A 21,416-nucleotide genomic window follows, 5' to 3' on the forward strand; every position below is an offset into this window, starting at 1 on the left:
AACTTTACCCTAATCTAACCTAGCCCTAAGACCTTCAAAGGGTCACTTAATGCATTCACAAATTGGCACATAAGTTAGCCTGTCTGTCCACCCTGACATGCCTTTTCTGACATCAAAAGGAGTTGCTAACGTTCTAGAGGTTCGGTTAGCTTAAGGACAGCACCATTTTATAATTTATAGGCCTATAGTTAAAAATATCGAATGTACATGTGTATGCCAACAGCCGTCCGTGACGCCATTCATCAGGTGACGTCATTGATTGACGGCGTACGGTTGCATACGAGTAAGTTTAGCCACAGCGTTTATTTTATACTTAACCTAAACTTTACCCTAATCTAACCTAGCCCTAAGACCTTCAAAGGGTCACTTAATGCATTCACAAATTGGCACATAAGTTAGCCTGTCTGTCCACCCTGACATGCCTTTTCTGTCATCAAAAGGAGTTGCTAACGTTCTAGAGGTTCGGTTAGCTTAAGGACAGCACCATTTTATTAAGTTAGGCTATGTTAAGGGGTGTTTTTTTTTGCCGGTCTCTTAAATTTCTTACTCTTCAAATAAACTATCTTGAATCTTATTCGTGAGTTAATTGACGCACACTTATGTCTAACAAGAATTTTGTTCCTTAAGCTATTAACTAATGGTTGCATGGTAACTTAACCAACTTAACTTAAAAATACTTGTGCCTCGTTCCTTCACCATTGATCAGAAACTACCTAACTTAATAAAACTTGTGTGTATTATTCTCTTAACTTACTGTAGGCTACCTACATATTTATTCTTGATAGATTGAATGGTTACCGGTAAGTTAATAATTTTTAAGAGGAGGTAAGTTAGGGGTCTCAATCCGGAGGTAAGTTAGGGGTCTTAATCTCGGGAAGCCCGTTGGTTTTTGATAGGTACATGCTATATAGATGCAATTATTTGTGCCTACAGTAATGTTAGGTGCTGTATAACTTTATTTTTTCTAGATTGAGATTTCCTTTAATTCTCTGCTTCAAATGAAGATCTCAAAATGGATAAAAGATTGAATGTTAATCAGCAAGCTGCAGGAAGCTCGTCAGCTATTGGGTAAGATTACATGATTTCTTTTTCAAAGTACGGTAACAAGTAAGTACAGTAATAAAACAGTGAGTAAGTTTAGCAGTTTATTATTTAGTGCATGGGGATCAAATAATCAAATAAAGTAGGTACCTAAATAAGTAGCCTAAGCTATGTTATTAAGGGAATTGTAAAAAAATGTAATCGCAAAATTCTGTCTTTTATAAATAAATTTACTCAGTTTTTAAATTAGCCTATAAATTTGTTAAGGTTACCTAATAAAACATTTGATATTAAGTTGAAATTCACTTCTTACAAACACTGCATTTATTTACATAGTGCAACTGTTTCATGCTTTGCTCTAGTCTGTTTGTTTTTAAAACATAGGCCTATTTTATTTTAATACTGTGTATACTTTGCATGTCTACTGTAACACTGCAATTGTTTTATGTTAGCTTTTTATTGCCTTTAGTAACTTGTATTCAATGCATGTGTAGCCTATAGTTTGTCACTATCATAAAAATCAAATACAAATCCTTGTGGCATCAAAGTCTGAAAAAGTTTGAAAAGTTTGAAAAATGATAACTTTTAAAGGAATTACCTAAGTCTCATGGTTGATATTTGAAATACAAACAGTTTTACTGAGATGCTACACACACAAAAAAAATCAAGTCTGAGATTTTATTCTTTCCAATGGTAATACGCCTTCAAAAGTTGAAAATTTTCCGTTTTCTTATGAAATGTTGAAATGTTAAAACTGTTTTTGATACACATTTCAATAAATATGTACAGAACATAATATTTAGGCTGTTTCTTCCAGATTAAAATGCTTTTTGTTTCATCACTCTAGTGTTCATGGTTACCGAGCTGTGCAAGTTAATGCAAACCCTTACATGAGCAAAAATTTGCGTGTTCCGCAAAACAAAAGTGGCCGCCGTAGGAGTAACAAAATAGATAAAAAATTGTTAAAATCACTTTTGAACCCAGAATTGATAAAGGTATCTAGGATAAAAATATTATTTATTTTAAAAATGGTCAAGCAAACCCCTGTTGGATCACTTGATATGGATAGACCTCTTCAGAAGATTTGTCCATGGGGGGGAACAAACTTTGAAATTTCTAGTGTCACCTTTGTAAGGGTTTTCCTTACAGATTGGAAATTGGCTATTTTTTAGTAATAAGTCTTAGAAATTATATAGGCTATTCAAACAGTGAAAGATTAACTTTAGGAACCAGGCCTCAATTGGCTAACTTAAATCTCAACCCTAATAAAATTTGCACTCAATATGCCTATTTGCATACAGTCCAGTCTATTCAGTCGTATTGGTTATATCTTTTCTTGTTTTCAAATTTAGCTTGACGATATTGCCAAGTTTAAGACTCATCCAGTGTCCTGCAAGACCACTTCATTTAAGGCTTGTAGAGAACTAATTAAGAAACTGCAATTTATAATAAATCAAAATTTGTTTAGTGGACAGATAAAAACATTTTTGCTGATGCCACTGTTATTATTGTTTAAAGTTTCAATTGATGTATACCATTAACTGATCCTAAGCAGTCATCAAACTGATATTGAGAACTTAAGCGAGCTGTGATAAGAGCTGAGGATTTCAACCACTATTCTCGTAGGTTGTGCTGCTCGTAAAAATTGATGTGCATAAAACGTTTTATATGATTTATATTGATATACTAATGACGCTCTTCAGAAAACCTTCCTAGTCCTGGCATAACTCTTGTGAATCATAACAGCATTACTTCCGTTTCCGCTACCTACCTCATTTCTGACAACACAGAAGCCCTAAGGACGATGAGTGTCACTTATAGTGCCGCTCAAGCATCCATACTCAGCTCAGACTTCTGAAGGTCTGAAATGCCTGAGACTGAGGACACTATTTTAGTTGGTTGCGCAGATATGATCTGCAGACTGCTGGCTGGTTCAGCTGAAACTGATCCGAGTCAAAAGTTCCTTCAAATCATTAATGTTATACCACAATCTCTTGCTTGCTCTGAGCAAAATGGAGATTGTGATTCTGACCAATAAGCAAGTGGCACCATCTTGGTTGGGGGGAGAGGGGGGGGGGGTTAAGGATAAATCAGGTTGAAGTGTGCTGAACCGTTTGTGCCGCAAAGTACCTTGGAGTTATAATAGGCAGTAAGCTTAGCTGGTGGGACCTGATCTTTTGTTTGGCGCACAAGGCATGTGGGAGGTCCAGTCCGTATTCCTGTATGATTCGGACGTGTGGGCAGATGTGCTCTATTGAACACCTAACTGTTTTGGCAGATGAGCTGGGAACAGGAGATATGTGGACTTGGACCAAGACAACTGATTCCAATCCTGGACCAATCAACAGTACTGTACAGAGGAAGTAAATTTTTACTTCACTCAGTTCCCAACAGATCTGTGGAAATGGTATAGGTATTTCCAGTTGTACCTATACCTGATGGGCTAAGTCGTGTCGCCTGATTGCACCTGCTGCCCGCTACGATTAAGAGCCACTTATATAGTGCATTTTTTCATTTTATTGTTTTCCAGACATGAATAAACCAGAATTATTGATGGTCTGGATTTTTCATGTCCGGATTAACCCTTCAGGGCGGTATGACAAGCCTCTCTCGTCGCAGAGACACGGTTACGGTTTGACAAGGTCTGCTCGTCCTGGTAGGTGGTGGCTTCTGGTCAAGAATCAGTGAACTAAATTGAACTGGGACTGTCGATTCGTTGCTCGATCTTTTGCAGCTGTTCGTAATCGTGAGTGTGACAGTAGACATATGTATTGTTTTCAAATTTAGGGCCTACCCAAAATCCTACTATAAATGAAGTAAAACTATGAGAAGGTTTATACTTTGGAAGGTTATGAACCCTTCAGAGAACCATTTAGTTGTAAATATGGTTCTGAAATTGCATTTGATATTTGACTATTTACTTTTCAATATTACCTTAATTATAAAATATGAATTTTAATCAATACCATGACCAACACGAACACTTGCTGAGCAGTAGATGGCAAAATGAGAGGTGGCTCGGGGAAAACTACTGTAGTAGGGTCTGGCGGGCGTTTAAAAATCCTGGTTAATGACATTAGATTGTAAAGCTACCAGTACACTATCACTGAACATTCGCCCGAATGTTTCGCCAAATGTTCGGGTCAGATTACGACCACGAATATTGACGAATGCGCAGCCCGAACCATCCCGAACTAACCAAGTACACTATCGGCTAACTTTGGCCGAACTGTGCTGAACCCAATATTGCGTATTCGCGGCAAAACATTCGCACCAAACTTTGTGCAACATGGACGCTAACTTCGAAGACTATTCTAGATAATTATAGAGGAAATTGTATAATTTCAGTTTTGGTGTTAGACACCACTTGAATGTATCCTAAGTTTCTTACTTCTCTGTGGCTTAGTAATTTAAAATTAATGTTTGCTTTATTTATTAAAATGTTTGTTTTATTAAGCGATACTTTATACAGGTATATATATATTCAATTAAATTATCCCACGGCCACAGAACAGACTCACTATGGTACAGTTCCAAAAATAATAGCGTTTCCTCATTAGAACACTCCGTACTTTGTACAATTAATTTATCTACCGTATATAAGATCTAGTAGAAAATAATTAAATAACAAAAACTAAAAGTAACTCTAACTAAACAACCACTGCAGTAAATAGGCCTACTGTATAAAGAGAGTGTCCGTGACTACGAATGACAGCGAGTGTGTACTGGCTATGTTCGTGCCCGTCTGCGCTCAGCATTCGTCTCCTTTAATTCGCGACGGGAGACCGCCAAAAAAGCGAGCCCACCCGAACACGAATGTTGGCGATGCGAACTACCCCAAATGTTCACAAGCACACTATCGTGTTCGACTTAGTTCGCCTACATTCGGTGATAGTGTACTGCAGGCATAATGTTTTCCTGCTCTTGGTCATTTTTGGTATAGGTCATGTTATAGTTCAATGCACTTAAAGCAATTATGATTGTTTTACTTTGATTTTGTTCAGCGGAAGATCAAAGGAGATGGCTTTGGAAAGACTCCGACAAATGGAGTGGAGACGGAAAATTGAGGATGACTATCAATTTACAAGGTAGGCCCAGTATGCAAGGAATAACATAGACTGGCAATACCTACAGTGTACACACCTTCAGCTCTGAAGACAACTTACGGTTCCACGCAACTTTCTCGGCTACTGGCGATCAATTTAAAACGTTGTGTTTCAATTAAACCAACAAAAAATCAGTAATTTTGTGTGGGAAAGGTAGCTTCAGGCCACCATTATTAAGGATTTGGGGGTGAATAGGTAGCAGGCTTACCTTGACGAAAGTAGATGAAAATAAATACATAAACACATACAGTAAAACTCCAACTATCCGAATCAATTGGGACCAGACCCCAATCGGATAATTGGATTTTTACCAAAATTCAGAGTCTTCTAAAGAAAATAGGCCAAGTCATGTTGAGCTTTTACTACTGTCTGCAACGATTTTGTGATTGGAAAATTTACGGTTTCACTGCTTTTACAGCGTGATTCTCCTTGACCCCGGGCGACGATGATTGTGTCAACACAACTAAGGGATATATTTAACATTTTGCCGCGATTGCAAAAAACGATGACGATGTTTCCGTGACCACGTGAAACAATGATGGTGTGTACACGGCTGCGGGATATATTTATCATTTTGCCTTAATCGCGAAAAACAATAACAATTTTACTGACCATGGGAGACGATGATAATTATAAAATGTCTTTATTGCTCTTTGACAATTTATTATACATTGTATAGCAAACATCAATCAATACAATAATTAAATTACCATGTAAAAACTGTAGAAAATATGCCGGAATTTGGGTCGTTTATTTATCAAATCTCAATATACATGTAAAATCAATGATGGTGTCAACACGACCGTGGGATATATTTTAACCATAAAAAAATGAATTAACATTGCTAAATAAACGCAATTCAAAAATCTTTGTTTCTAGTAACAACATAACAAATTCTGAAAATGTTGTTTTTCTCAGTCAGCCAATTTCATAGTACGGTAGTCTAAGAAAGTCGTATTGAAGTTAAATGTGATTTCAATATTTTAAGGCAGTTTTTTTTTTATTGTCCGGTATCGCTTCTACATTTATGTGGAGTTTTTGCTTTGTATCTTAGTAAGTAACATTTTTCCCTTGGTCGTGTGGATATTATTGTCGTCTCCCCCGATCAAAATTCTTCATTTCACACGGCCATGTTGACATCATCTTCTCCCATGTTCACGAGATTTTCGCAGATGTGTTGGTTATCGGTATTCTCAATACCGATACCAATGTCCGAGTATCAGCCGTGGTATCGAGAATTGACACTAATATTTAACCACAAGGACAGAGGTTTTATGGATAAATTTAGTATTAGATGCAAGTACACGCCAAGGAGCCCACAATTGCCAAGTTAAAAGAATTCGCAGATAGCAGAGGATATTACAGCGAGATGGAGTAAGGGCAAGCTAAGGATAAGCGACTGTGTTCTGTGCATACAGAGGAATTGTACGTGATTGCACATCCCTTTGTAAAATGTTTTTCCTAATTTGTGTCTATCCATGTTATACTGTTTTACCACAGTTAGTAAAATAGACCTACTTGGCAAAGTAACTTTTAATAAAGGATATCCTTTGGTTATTGTGAAATTGGATTCTTCTTTGAGAAAGAAATTCAACACAAAATGTGTTTATAAATTGCAATTTAATCAGATGCGATGCTGTGAGTTTTACGTCTCTTGCAATATATGCTAAACTAGACTTATTGCCATTAAGATTCATTCTGATATAGAAATTAATGATTGTGATTGAGTCTTTCATAATCTGTAGGTTAGGGTCATAATTTCATGATCTCGGCCAGTTTTTTGACTCCTCAAAATCTCAGGATTAATACTTTCGGTCCATGGACTATAATAGGACTTTAGAAAACTTGAGGAATTTTAGGCCTACTTGATATGAAACACGATGAACAAATTTTATTTGACAATTATAACGTTAAAATCGTACATTGAAGCATTATTTGCCTAATTATATTGTGAAGCTAGATAAAATTTGCTGTTACACCAATTGCATTATAAATAGCACATTTAAAAAACTATATGTAAATTATTTATCATTCTATCTTTGTGACTTGGCTAAACAGTTGATTTGTATTTGAATTTTAAATTGTTTTATTACTGTGAAAAAATTTACTAAATAATATAATGTTTACATACTTCTGTCCGTCTTAAGTCTTAAAAAATAGTCTATGGATGACTAGTTTTGGGTCAACACATAAAGCTATAATCATACGTTTTGATGGCTTCTGTCGGGTTATAGACTACTCAATTTGACGTGGATTTGATAATGTGTCTTTGACCCAAAACTAGTCATCCCCAGACTATTTTTTAAGACTGAAGACAAACAGAGGAATATAACCTTTATTATTTCGTACAATCAGTCTTTGTGGCAAGAATTTTTACATATTAAAAAAATGTACTGCTGCACCTAATTCTTCCCATATTTTCTAGCCTATGTAGGTTCATTGTACTGAGCAATATTTCCATTTTAGTTGTTCTCTAGTAGTCAAAGTTTACGGCTGCTCAACTCACCAAGTTCAGTGTAGAGCGAAGAGTGATTTTTACATGCAAGTGCGGTTGCTTGTGTTTTTGTGTGTATTTCTTTAATTCTTTAACAACTGATAAAAATTTATATACTGTATATAAGAAGGATGCCTGTAAAGTTCCCCTGTGGTACTATTATTTCACTTAGAAAGACGGTAAAAATGTGCTGTGTAACATTTGTAAGGTTAGTTTAAAAATGATAAGGGGCTCAATATATAAATAGACCCTACTCATTTCTTAGGAAGAAGATATATAGCTATAGTTGATTGTAGTAATGCAAGTTTATTGACTAAAAAGGATAAAATCCTTAAATAATAAAATCCGGAGACAATTGAATCCAGCCTCAAGATTGCATTTTTTTTGTAAGAATATTTACAATTGTGGGTTGATTCACGTCCCCTTGTAGATAAAAGCATATTTATGGCTGTAAATAAACAAAAGAAGTGCTTGGACCCAGGCCTCTTGTATTGTTTGGGTTTGTTATGTCTGGAAGATTAAGTCAAGTGCCTTTTTTTCACTGTATGTGTGGTTTTCTGTAGGAACCACTATCTGAACGAATTTTAAGAATGGCAAAAGTTAAAGCTTTGCTTTCAATAAACGTTACACATTTGACAACTAAAAGCAAAATAATGAAAAAATAAGCAAACAAGTTTATAGTTTTTCTTTCCTGTGCAAGCAAGACAGTTTCTAAAGACATCCATTCTCTCCGATCTTCCTCTTCTCTTCCTCACCACTTTGTATTTGTAAATACGACAAAATAATATTCATCCACTAAAAAGTCTTTTGTTGTGTTAATTTAGAGTAAGTAATGTGTTATTTTGGATGATGTTATAGTAAATCTTTTTAGATTTTTTAATTTTGTGCCATCCTAACTGTAACCTGTCTGCCCACCAAGGGTTACTGAACCAACAGTTATAACCAAGCTTCTAAAAACCATTTAAAAAAATCCCAAAAGCTGTATGAAACACTAGGATTTATTAGACCAGGTGGTCGAACAAATCAAATTTTAAATACAAATAATATTGAGGGTGAAAATCTTAGAAAAGAAGATGCTCTAGTGATCATTTGTGGTACAAACGATGTGGCTAGAAATGAAGCAGATGAATGTGTTGAGGGTATATCGACTTTCTTGGACAAGTGGAAACAACAAACTGTGTGCATTGTGGATTTGCCAATGAGATATGACTTGCCAAATTGGTCATGCGTGAATAATGAATTACGAAAAACCAACCTACGACTCAAAGAACTTTGTCAAAAACACAACAATGTATTTTTTGTGGAAGCTAGCAAAGCGGAAAGACATTTGCAAACACGCCAAGGTCTCCATCTCAACAACAAGGGAAAGAAATGGCTTGCGGATAGGATAGCTGAGGCGGTTGCTGCTAAGGAGTACAACCGTCCAGTGAGTAGGCCTACACACGATGAACAACCTCCCCCACCAGGCACTGAGTCTCAATCGGGAAACGTCTCTCCACCAACGCAAGGCAACGTACCCTAGGTCTATCTAATGAATGTCTTAGTATTTATCATTGTAATGTTCAATCTATTAGAAATAAGTTAAACTTAATTGATGCCTTTTTGACAAATCTTAACTGTGATATTTTAACTATTAATGAACATTGGATGTTCGAAGAAGAATTTGCTTTTTACATTCCTTACGGGTATAACTTAGGTAGTATTTGTGGTAGAAATAATTCTCTTACAAGAGGTGGTGGAAGTGCTATATATTATAAGAGAGGCATTGAGGCTCAAGCGTTAGATGTAACACAGTTTTACCAGGACAATATTTTTGAGGTAACTGCAATTAATTTGCCAGGAATTAATGTCATTATATCCACCTTGTACAGAACTCCAGATTCAAATATCAACCAGTTTCTTAAAATACTAGACACTTTTTTATTACACTTAAATACAAAATATGTTGGTTCAAGATATATTATAACTGCAGATTTTAATATTAATATATTAATTAAATCAAAAGAAAGAGATTTCTTCCAAAATGTATTACGATCCCATAACATTTACTGGTTAAATGAAAATCCAACTAGGGGTGATAAGTGTTTAGATAATATTATAACCAACATTGATAGAAATAAAGTAAATTGTTCTGTAATTGAACCACACTTATCAGATCATGCAGGAGTGTTTGCAAAATTTAATGAAATGAAAGTCAACAGGACAAAGTCCAATAATATCACAACTAAAACAATAAGGGATACAACTCCTAGAGCACTCTCTAACTTAAGGAATGAACTGTCACAAATTAATTGGATGCAATTAGCACAGTTTAACAATGTAGATGAAGCGTTTAACCATTTTAATTTATTATTGACAAATTCTTTTAATGAAAGCTGTAGGTTTAAGGAAGTTAAAATAAACAATCATGGCAAGCCCAAGTTGAAGTGGTATACACCAGAGTTACAGAGGTTTAAGATATATGTCACAACTTTTTATGACAGGTATAGAAGTTCTATGGGTACAACAAACGAAGGAGTCCATAAACTAGATTACTTGAAATTAAAGAAAATGTATAAAAAAAAGGATTAGTTATTTTAAGAAAATTGCAAATGATAGGTATATTGAAAATTCTTCAAACAAATGTAAGGCAGCATGGAGTTTGATAAAAGCTGAATCAAATTGCAGAAAAAATAACCAAGATGTAGTTTTAGACTCAAATACTTTAAATGTTTATTTTGTTAATGTAGTCAATGAATTAAATGAATGCAATGTTAGTGATATGTCTAGTAGTCGTGCAGTAGAATTAGTTAATAATTTTGTCTCAAATAGAAACTTAGGCAATGAGTTTTTCAAGTGGCAAAAAATCAATACTGTTGATGTAATAAGGTGTGTATAAGTTCCTCACGAAGTGAAGATTATTATGGTTTTTCTAATAGGGTTATCAAAGAAATTATTAATGAAATAGTAGAGCCATTAACATTTCTCTTCAATAAAATGATGGATCAGGGTATATACCCTAAAAAACTTAAACTTTGTAAGGTAATGCCAATTTGTAAAAAAGGTGAGAAACAAAACCCATCCAGTTACCGGCCAATCTCTCTTGTACCCATACTAAGTAAGATCTTTGAAACCTGCATTAAAGCACAGCTCAATACATATTTTATCAATAATGATCTATTTTGTGATGAACAGTTTGGTTTTATGCAAGGTAGAAGTACATGCAAAGCAGTAGAAAGTATTGTCAGTAAACTTTTAATGAACTTTGAAAATAAACTTCTTTCATCTGCATTACTAATTGATTTAACAAAAGCTTTTGACTGTATGCAACATGAGCTTCTTATTAAGAAACTGTACAGCTATGGTATAAGGGACCAAGAGTTGAATTTGTTAGCTTCTTATTTAAGTGACAGAGAGCAAATGGTAATCCAGGGCAAAGACAAATCTAGCTTTAAGAAAATTGAAAATGGTGTACCCCAGGGGTCAGTGCTTGGGCCACTACTATTTATCATTGCAGTTAATGATTTCTCTTTCAATATTCCTTGTACCTCTGTTCTTTATGCAGATGATACAACACTCCTAAACAGCCATAAAGATTTAAAGGAACTTAAAAAAATTGAGAGTCAGGCTTTACTAGTTGCACAAGAATGGTTCCAATCCAATCATTTAATTGTAAATAACCAGAAAACTGAAAATATAATTTTTACTCTTAACTACTCTATTTATAAGGATATTAAATCTGTGAAATTGCTAGGCATATATTTAGACAGCAGATTAAGTTGGGATAGTCACTTAGAGCAAGTGTGTAAGAAACTGGCCAGGGTGGTTTGTCTTCTCAGAAAACTAAGACACTGTGTTACTGCAGATATGCTGATTACTGCATACTATGCTTTTTTTCATTCCCATCTACAATATGGTATAACCTTATGGGGCAACTCTTGCAGTGCACAGTCTGCTCTTGGATGGCAAAAAAAGGCACTGAGAGCAATCAAGAATATACCACAAAGACAGTCTTGTAAACCAATATTCAAAGAGTTACAAATAATGACTTTGCCTAATCTATATATTTACTGTTGTCTAATAGATGTTAAGGAGTCTTTGAAAAATTTTACAACTAGAAACGAAACTCATCAGTACTATACTAGGAATAACTATCAATTAGATTTAGCTTTTGTAAGATTGGAAAAAACAAAGAGCAGCCACATGTGTATGAAGATACAACTATTCAATAAATTGCCAAAAAAGGCATGGATTGTACCCTTTAAACAATTTGTTTCTATTATAAAACAATGGCTTAAGGAAAATGTTTTTTACTCCATAGACGATTATCTGGCCTGTGATATTAGTTCCCTATGTTTTTAGAACATCAATGTTAGTATTAATATATTTAATTATTTAATTGTTATTATATTTAAATATTTTATTGTTATTATATTTACAGATTTTATTTTTGATCATTGACATGTAAATTGTTAATTTATCTTATAAAAAGATAGGGCATTTGCCAGGAATTATTAAGGAAATTGACAGGAGGGCGGGCTTGCCTTTGAATGGGTCCGTGGAGACGCATAGCACATCGCGGGATTGGGGGTGGAAATTTTCGTGGTCGCTGGCCGCTTTTTCAACCGCTGGAGTTTGGAGAGGTGGCAATGGCAGTGGCAATACCAGTATTGCAACTGCCATTGCCATTTCTCCGGTCTCCGGTGGTTGAGGGAGTGGTCGGTGACCGCGGGGATTTCTACTTTTGGTTTTGTGATGTGTTGTGTGTCTCTATGGACTTGTTTGAGGGTGGGCCTGCTTTCCTGTCAATTTCCTTAATAAATTGTTAATTTATTTATTTTAGAGTTAATTATGTTTAACTGTTATATTTTAAAGAGTGATTGCTACTCACTTGGTGCATTCTTGCTATTAGGCCTACTCTAACAGGAAATAACTGTATGTATTATAAAAATAAAAAAAAAACAACTTTGACGATGTCTATTGTAATACTTGTATTGCTTAATGACAAATAAAGATCTTGAATCTTGAATCTTGAATCTTCTGACAATGAATTAGCAACAATTCCTAATATTAATATTTTAATATCTAGAGATTACAGAAGTCGAAATTTGACAAAAGATATCGTTCTTACTAACCTAATTAGTTTAAAAAGTCTGAAATCCCTGCATGCATAACTTAATCAATTTCAGTACCATTAGTAACTACAATCCTGTCATTTTTTTTCTAAAGTGTGCTGAATTCAGACATGGGACAAGCCTTCCTGAAATTTGATTGTGTTGGCTATAATAATGCTTTCACTGAAAATGCCTTTCTTTGTGATTGCTGAAAATAAGCACTTTAAATTACACCCCCCAATAATTTTAAAGTGATAATTTGCTGTTTTCTGTGTTCCAAGTAAAAGTAGTCAAGTAGTTTTAGGCTATTGTAGATGACTCGTAATGCATGTCGTGATAAATAAAGGTTTCCCATGATTTCAAACAATTTTCATTATTAAATAGTTTAGAAATTTAATCAGGCATCTTCTACTATACACATATCAATTAGGCCCTATCCATTGTAAAAATAATCTGAGCATGTGGTGTAAGAGACTTAAAGTTATCTTGAACTGTAGAATGCATATTGTAGCATGGTAGCTTTGGTGGTTGTGGGCATACTCAAATAAAACGCACTTGGTATGTTGAATTTTAATTGGTTCAACTTATGGTTCAAAGACTAAAATGATTAATTTCCTTGCATGATTTTTCAGACCAAGTTCTCGAACTTCTGGGAGGAAGAAAAGCGAAGAGGACGAAGAAAACTATTATGTGTAAGTTAATTATAGATGTTAGCCTCTGGATTGCTAAATATTAATTTAAAAGATTAAATACCTGCTACTAGGCTATCCAATATTGTTGCATATTGAGAAAGAAAACTTCCTTGATGATGGCTCGACATATAGGAGCCAAAACTAGTTTGCAACCAGATTGGATTGCCTAATAGCAGGTATTTAAATATTTCAAATATTATGTGTAATATTTAGTTCATACTAGGATCCACATTTTTTAATAATTTCAGAAACTTTTTATTTGATGATACAGTAGAACCCCTCATATCCGGCCACCATGGGACCAAGCCCCTGGCCGGATAACGATTTGGCCGGATAAACCAACCTACTATAAAAATGACAATTCATACCTAATAATAATAGGTAATCAATATATGCAATCAAAAGTATCATTTAATTCTGTTCTGGGATCATTTTTAGAAAAATAAACATGTTTGTAAAAAGAAAAAAAATATTTGTAGGTTTAAGTCATTAAGTAATAAATGTACAAATATTATGATTTCAGGTAACAACCCCTATTAAATGGAGGTAAAAATGACAATAAATTGTACTTGAAGATCATTAGGACTTAAATGGTACATGCATTTCTACTCAACATTCTTATCCATTTTGTGAAATACAAAAATCAATGTATTGTACTGTACTAACCCCAATTTGGAAATAATCAACCAACTGATCAGAGGTTAGGCCTTCTAGCTCAACTGAGTATAGTGACTCGGCAAATAAATGTGTATACAAACAGATAAGTAAAGAGAACAATTTATTTTATGACTTGAGCGGTCACAAAGACTAGTGCTACATCTAAACGTTTGTAAGCTGTGAGAAAAACATTTTGATATTGGCTTCTTGGAAGGGGCCGGATAAACAGAGGACCGGTAAAACCAAGGCCGGATATGAGAGGTTCTACTGTATAGTGATTGCTTTCTATAAAATTGGAAGGATTGCAGCTAGCTTGGCACAAATTGTGCCTTTGTAATTTATTCGTTAGATCTAAAAAGCTGCCCTCGTTTTCATTCAAGTCTTGGTCCTTGAGTTTTCCGAACGAAGCACAGTTTTATATACCATATCTTAGTATGTTCTAAGGCCCGTATACATTAAGATTTATAAAATAACTTGCTAGAGTAAAGATTGTGCTTTAATTCCGTCATTCTGTACAAATATATTCCATCCAACTCATTAAAAACCTCAACTCTTTGAGTTTTCTTGAAATACTTTAGTCGAGCCAAGTATTCAAATACTCGAGCACTCGCACACCTCTATTAGTAACCAAATTATAATGGGATGTTGATTCACAGAGGTGCTGGTGTTCAGAAGACGAAGAAGATGCGAAAGCCAAAAGTGCCCAAGTCTCCAACGGTTCCTCCAGGATTTACTCCTGCTGAGGTAGCAATGCCTGCCCCACCAGGTATGTCAACACTGTAGCCGGGGGCCGTTTGGTGAGGGGATGCGGGGTTAAGGTATGGGATGGAGGAGGGAAATTCGGGTAATCAGGAGGGAATAAACAGGGTAATGTAATAGGTTAGGAGAAGGTGTGTCTGGACCAAACTTAACATAAGCGTGCTGAATCTGCTACCAATAAAATTAGGAAGATTGCTGGGGACCAGAGGGACGGAGACCTTTTACCCAGATCAGAACACTTGCCTAGCCAGCTTTGATTGAACCAATTGAACTAACTATTTAAATATTAACCTATCCTTCAAACTATGAACTGAACTTGGGAAATTACTTACTAATATTGATGAGTGAGGGAAATAATATGTAGATTGAATATTGAGTGGCTAATATGTATGAAATTGATGGATAATTGCTAAGCTACATTCTGGGAACATGTGGTTTAACTAACAGGTTTGAGAAGGTCCGCTACCTTAAGGGTAGCGAACCCGGCTAACATTTGTTTCCTACATTTCACCAGTCGGGCGAGCCAGAAGGGCTCCCCGCTTGTTACCTGACTTAGCCAACCATAATTTGAACTTATTACTACTTATTAGCCATCAATTAACTTATCCATCATATCGAGAGAATGCCTGGTGTTTTCCGGAGAGGTTTCCTGTCCAGATGCCGGTTTTCTGAGAAGGAGGACAAGACTAGGAAAGGTGGGGATAAAGCATTGATGCAGTCGCGGCAGGCAACGAGATGAACATGCAGCCCGGCTTCGCGAACTGCACACACTATAAAAAATATAGCGTGCCGCTATGCGTCACAACCACCCCCCTTACGACGAAAGAAAAGAAAAGAACAGAACAGTTTTTTTGAAGGTTGGTGAAAGGGTTTGGTTTGGTGTTTTTTTTTTTTTTTTTTTTGTGGGGAAGTTTGTCGTTCGGTTTGCTTCCAGATGTGGAAGGTTCTGACCAGCCTGGCTGTAATAGGTACCTCGGACCACCGGACTTTCCCTAACCAACCACGGCAGAGAGCGGGATCCACCCCCCCTGCGAAAAGAGGAAGGTATTGTGGGGACGACAGTTTGTTTCCCTAACCTGGCAAAAATTGGAATTGAATTGCTTTCTGTTGTGAAATAAAAAGGGACGGACAACTGCACACACAAAAGATTTTTTTTTTTTTTTTTTTTTTTTTTTTAAATAAGGTTCTCTTCCTAAGGCATTGCTGGTGCACTGTGGGGGAATTTGAGATCAGCTGGTGTGTCTTCTGGTGATGCAGGTCTTGAGAGGTGCTGATGGTATGGGCTAAGTGTTGAAGGCAGCAGGCTGAGTGTAGGCAAAGATATGTTGTGTGCTGATGACTCATGCGGACAAGGCCGGAGCATCGCAGGCTGCGCCCAAGGTGTGTTGGCTGATGACTCATGCGGACAAGGCCGGAGCATCGCTGGCTGCGCCCAAGGTGTGCTGGCTGATGACTCATGCGGAAAAGGCCGGAGCATCGCTGACTGATGATGGGGGATGTAGAAGGTAAATGTCTCTTGTGGTCCAAAACAGATGTGCACGATATTTCATGATTGATTGGTATGCGGGAAAATTGTAGAGTTGTTAATTGAGTTTTGCTTTTTCATTTGATTTATTTATTATTTTTTGGTTGCTTTGATTGTGCAGTTGTCTGGTTTCTATTAAATAATGCTGGGGGAAATGAATATTTAATCAGATCGCAGATGATCGTAAAAAAAATTATTTTCAAGGTGACTGTCGTTGTGGAAATGAAGAAGGGTTGGTCGCAAGGTGGAGGTCCGATCACTGACGGGTTGGCTCGGACTCAAAAGGTGAACCATGGGTTCGTTGGGGCCGAGCTACTCAAAACCAGACTGATGGAACTCGCGGGTACCGTTTTGGGGTCTGTGTGTTGAAGGAGTTTGGAAGGATAGTAAACTGTTCTTGTTAAAACCCTTTTTTTTTTTTTTTTTTTTTTTTTTTTATAAAGAACGTTTCGCATGCAAATTATTACGCATGCAGAAAATTGCGCGTCGGTAAGCGCTAGAAAAAGGTGGGAATAGGTTTTCTTGGGATTCTGGAGGTTGTTTCCTTATCAAGTATTTCCTTGAGAGGCAAGATTTCCGGTTCGTTTGTTTTTTTGTAAAAAATAAAAGTACTGAATTTCTTAACTAAACTGGTAACTATTTCTCCCCTAAATCTAACTAACTCTACCTTAGTGACTAATTAAGCTAAGAAGTAAGAAAAGAAAATAAGGGAGGTAAAGGAAAGAATAGAAAGAGAGTTTGTCTCTAAACACTCGACTAGCTAGGTCGCCACAGAAGGTGCCATCACTGAGCCCTTTCCTACGGGGGTAAAAATAAGCAAAATAAAAATAAAATTAAACTCCCCGTGGAAAGTAATCACAAAAAACGTGATTCAATCAAAAAAATTCTTTACTGAACTCAGTGAGGGTGCGAGAGACGAAGAGGGAGGGGTAAAAGATTTGGCCGACAACGCACGGAGGAAGACGTGTAGGGCAGCCCATCCTAAGGAAGGATACCCCGAGACTCACTTTCCCCCGGGCGTTGGCGGGGACAGCGACAGATTGAGAAGACTTAACCTAATATCACTTTAGCAGAGTGTTCTGATCTGGGTAAAGAGATTGATCTTGTTGTTTCTTTAAAATTGTGGCTGAAAAAATCGTTTTAGATGTGACACGTGTGCATTTCTAATGAATTTTCCTGTTGATGGATTTACCAAACGTGCAGTGACTGGGGACGAAAATGCTTCAATGACGCAAGGTTTGGACCAGACAGGGAGCAATTTTTGGTTGATGGCATCGGCAGCTCTACTGAGGTGATGTTCTCTGAACATTACCCAGTCCCCGGTCTTGTACGGGTTGGGCAATCTGTCCAGATCGTATTTCTGCTGCCTAAGCTGTCTAGCTCTGATGAGGTTCTCGACGGCTCTTCCCCACTCTTCATTTGAAGACTGTGGGGAAGCCTGGTCGTCGATTAGCCTGTCTAGATTCCAGTGGAGCTCTAAAGGATGGGATATATTTCGACCAAGGAATAAACGGGCTGGGGAAGTTTTGGTGGAGTCGTGACGGGCAGAGTTGAATGCTAGCTGGAACCAGTGTAATTCCTGATCCCAGCGTTTTTGGTGTTCATGGTGGAAAATTCGGATGGCTATTTTTATTTGCTTGTTGACCCTTTCGGCGTGGGAAGGGTTGGGGTAATAGGGACTGGTGTAGATGTGTTGAATGCCTAGTCCCATGCAAAGGTTTTTGACTGTTACTGACTTGAAGGAGGAGACGTTGTCGGAAACTAGGAATTTTGGAGGACCAAAGATTGAGAAAACTTGCTTGGTTAGCACTGATGCGGTGGTTTGGGCCTTGGTATTCCTGACAGGGATCATGAGGCAAAACTTAGAAAAGGAATCCACTACGGTTAGGATGTACTGGTTTCGATTGAGAGAGAGTGGCAGAGGGCCAATATGGTCGATGAATATTTTCTCCCACGGTTGAGTTACTATTTCAGAAGAGAGTTTCCCCACCTTTGTGTTTGGTGCCTGCTTGCACCTTTGGCATTTGACACAAGCTCGAACCTTATCGGCGATGACGGTTTTGAGGTCTGGTGCCCAGAAAAAGGGTTCGATGCGGGCAAGGGTCTTGCTGATGCCTAAATGGGCTGAAGTGGGAGACTCGTGGTAGTAGGCAAATAAAAGATCGAAAAGCTTGGAAGGAACAACTACTCTGGGTTTTGTTTGGCTCGGAAGACGGTAAAGAAGGGTGTTATTGTCAACTGAATAATTTGGAGGTTTGTTTGCGGATCTAATTATTTTCCTGAGGTCGGGATCATCGAGTTGATGCTTTGAGATGTCCTTGAAGGCCTCGGGTAACGAGAAAAGAGATAAAATTGATGGTTGTGTTGTGGGAGGTGTAACTTCTGTTGGTTCTGTGTTTTCAAAGAGTCGGGACAGGCAATCCGCGATAACATTGTCCCTTCCACGAATGTGGTAAATTTTGAACTGAAAGGAGTTGATGAAAGAAATCCAACGTGCAATCTTGCCGATCTGACGGGGGTGATTAAGAAGCCAAGTGAGGGCTGAGCAGTCCGAGTGAAGCTCGAACTCTCGGTGTTCTAAGTACTGATGGTATTTCTGCAAGGCAAAGACTACTGCAAGGCATTCGAGTTGAAGTGTAGAGTAGTTGAGCTCGTGCTTATTTAGAGCTCGGGAAGCATAGGAAACCGGGAACAACTGATCACCATGGGGCTGAAGAAGGACTGCTCCGATTGATGAGCCGGAAGCATCCGTGTGGACAACGAATTGACGGTTGAAATCGGGCATGCGGAGGATGGTGGAGGAAACCAATGCCTTCTTTAAGGCTTGAAAGGCTGTGATCTGGTCGGGGCCAAAAACGAAAGGGACACCCTTTTTCTTTAGCTGATTCAGAGGTGCCGTTATTGATGCATAATCTTTTATAAAACGGGCGTAGAAGGCTGTCATTCCTAGGAAGCGGGACAACTGTTTGATGTTCTTGGGGATGGGAAATTCATCTATTGGTCGTGTCCTGTCAGGGTGGATGGAAATAGTGTGATTGGAAAAAACATGGCCAAGGAACTGAATTTTATTGGAGGCTACTGTGATCTTTTCCGGATTGACAGTTAGTCCTGAGTCGCAGAGGCGTTGGATTACTGATCTGACCTTTTCCACATGGTCTTCAAAGGTTGAATCGCTATATACACACAAGTCGTCGAAAAAATTGTAAATGTATTTGAACTTTATGTCGCCAAAAATTTTGTCAATCAAGGAGGTGAGAACCATACTACCAGAAGCAAGACCAAAAGGGAGGAAATTGAACTCATATTGAGCCCAAGGAACAACAAAAGACGTGAATTGCTTAGACTCTTCGGCCAGGGGAATTTGGTTGTATGCCGAGTTCAAATCAAGGAGTGTGAACCAACGAGCCTGGCCTAAATGCTGAAAGGCGCTTTCTATGGTGGGCATTGGCGTGGCGTCAAGTTCCAAAATGGAATTCAAATTTCTGTAGTCGACGACCATGCGAGTTTTCCCACCCTTTTTGGGAACTAGAAAGGCGGCGGAGGCATATTGTGACGTGGAGGGCCTAATAACTCCCTTTTGTAGCAGTTCGTCGATGTGTTGCCGCATAAGTTGAAGCTTGGGAGGGGCGTACTGATACGGTTTGTTTCGCACAACTTTGGTTTCCTTGATGCGGATATGATACTTTAAGAGGTTTGTTCGCCCTAACTTGCTAGTGATGGTCTCAGGGAATTCTGAAAGCAACTGAGAGACAACTTGGCGTTGTTGGGGATTTAAATTTTCCCCCATATTGAAGGAAAGTTCTTTCTGCTCGGTGATTGGAGTGCACATGAGTGAAAAGGCTGTCGGGGATCCAGGTGATCCATACGGAAAACTAAGAGAGTGAGTGCACATGTTGATAAGTGCCTTGGTTTTTGTTAAGAAATCAGACCCTATCAAAATGGGAACTGGTAATTTATCAGTGACAAAAAATTGATACGTCCAAGAAAGGTGTTTTATTTTGAAATGAATATTTGCTGCAAATCTGAAATTTATGGGTTCGCCGGCTGCGGATATTGCTGAAAATGTTGTCGGGTTTTTACTGACGACTGCGCTGGTATGTCGCTTTAGGAGCTGATAAGTTTCAGATGACAACAAACAAAACGAAGATCCGGTATCTATAAGGGCTTCCTTTACAATTCCCCTAAAATTTAGGGTGACGTAACAAAGCTCGTTTGGCGGAATGCTTGGGGAACCCTTAGGTTTGTTGACCAAATTTTGCCTTTTGGGCACCTGACATACAGACTGAACAAGGGGAAGCGCTGCGGTGCCTAACGGTGCTCCCCTTTGGAGTTTCCCTGAGTTTGGGATGTCGACGGAGACTCGCGGTTTGATACAAAACGTTGAGATGGTTGATGTGACCTTGGAAATTGCTGATTGTTCTGGTGAAACGGAAAACGCGGAATGTGAGGTGGAAAAGTCTGTGGCTGAACATTTGAGAAACGTTGGGCGCTGTGGCCTGGAAAGTTGTGGTTGTTTCGTCGATTTCGCCACTCCCCTGGCGGGTTTGATTGATAGCTCTGCCTGTGCTCAACACTGCGCTGTGGGAAATCCGGTCGCGAGACGGCCTGCCCCCGCTCCAGCGCGCGGACAGTCTGAACCCTGGGTACTAAGGCCCGGAGATCAGACAGACTACACGCAGCCGGAAAAGCGGCAAGAGCCGCCCGCGTCGGTGTATTCAAACCGTTCAGCACCGTATCGAGCACATCGCGTTCTGAGAAGTCAGAGACTAACAATGATGAGGCGGCAAAAATGGCGTCGACAAATTCGGAAAGAGATTCTGAGGGTCGTTGAATCCTGTAGACCATTGAAGATATTATCGCATGCTTGACTTGCGCAGGGAGAAAAAAATCCCTAACGCGCGAGATGACCTGCTCCAGATTGATGTGATCGGCGATTCCCTTGAGCCAAAATGACCTTAACTGTTCCGCAGTGCGGGGAAGAATCGCTAGCAAAACATCTTCGTCGTCAAACAAATCCAATTTTGATATTTTGGAAGCTGCAATCAAAAA

General features: G+C 38.0%; 1 protein-coding gene across 2 annotated transcripts; it reads left to right on the top strand.

The window, feature by feature from the left end:
• Nucleotides 1-233: 233 nt before the first annotated feature.
• On the top strand, nucleotides 234-16,430 carry LOC128982634 (uncharacterized). 2 transcript variants are annotated; one of them, XM_054401582.1, is made up of 6 exons: nucleotides 234-283; nucleotides 969-1,068; nucleotides 5,046-5,129; nucleotides 13,367-13,426; nucleotides 14,740-14,849; nucleotides 16,100-16,430. In XM_054401582.1, exons 2-6 carry the CDS (start codon nucleotides 1,013-1,015, stop codon nucleotides 16,114-16,116), a joined length of 327 nt encoding a protein of 108 aa, XP_054257557.1. In that variant the 5' UTR covers nucleotides 234-283; nucleotides 969-1,012; the 3' UTR covers nucleotides 16,117-16,430. The 2 variants fall into 2 exon arrangements, with proteins under 2 accessions (XP_054257557.1, XP_054257558.1); XM_054401583.1 differs by lacking the exon at nucleotides 5,046-5,129.
• Nucleotides 16,431-21,416: the final 4,986 nt, after the last annotated feature.

The sequence above is a fragment of the Macrosteles quadrilineatus genome, unplaced genomic scaffold, assembly GCF_028750875.1.
Source record: "Macrosteles quadrilineatus isolate MER2022 unplaced genomic scaffold, UCM_ALF_1.0 Scaffold_826__1_contigs__length_30086, whole genome shotgun sequence".
NCBI lineage: Eukaryota > Metazoa > Arthropoda > Insecta > Hemiptera > Cicadellidae > Macrosteles > Macrosteles quadrilineatus.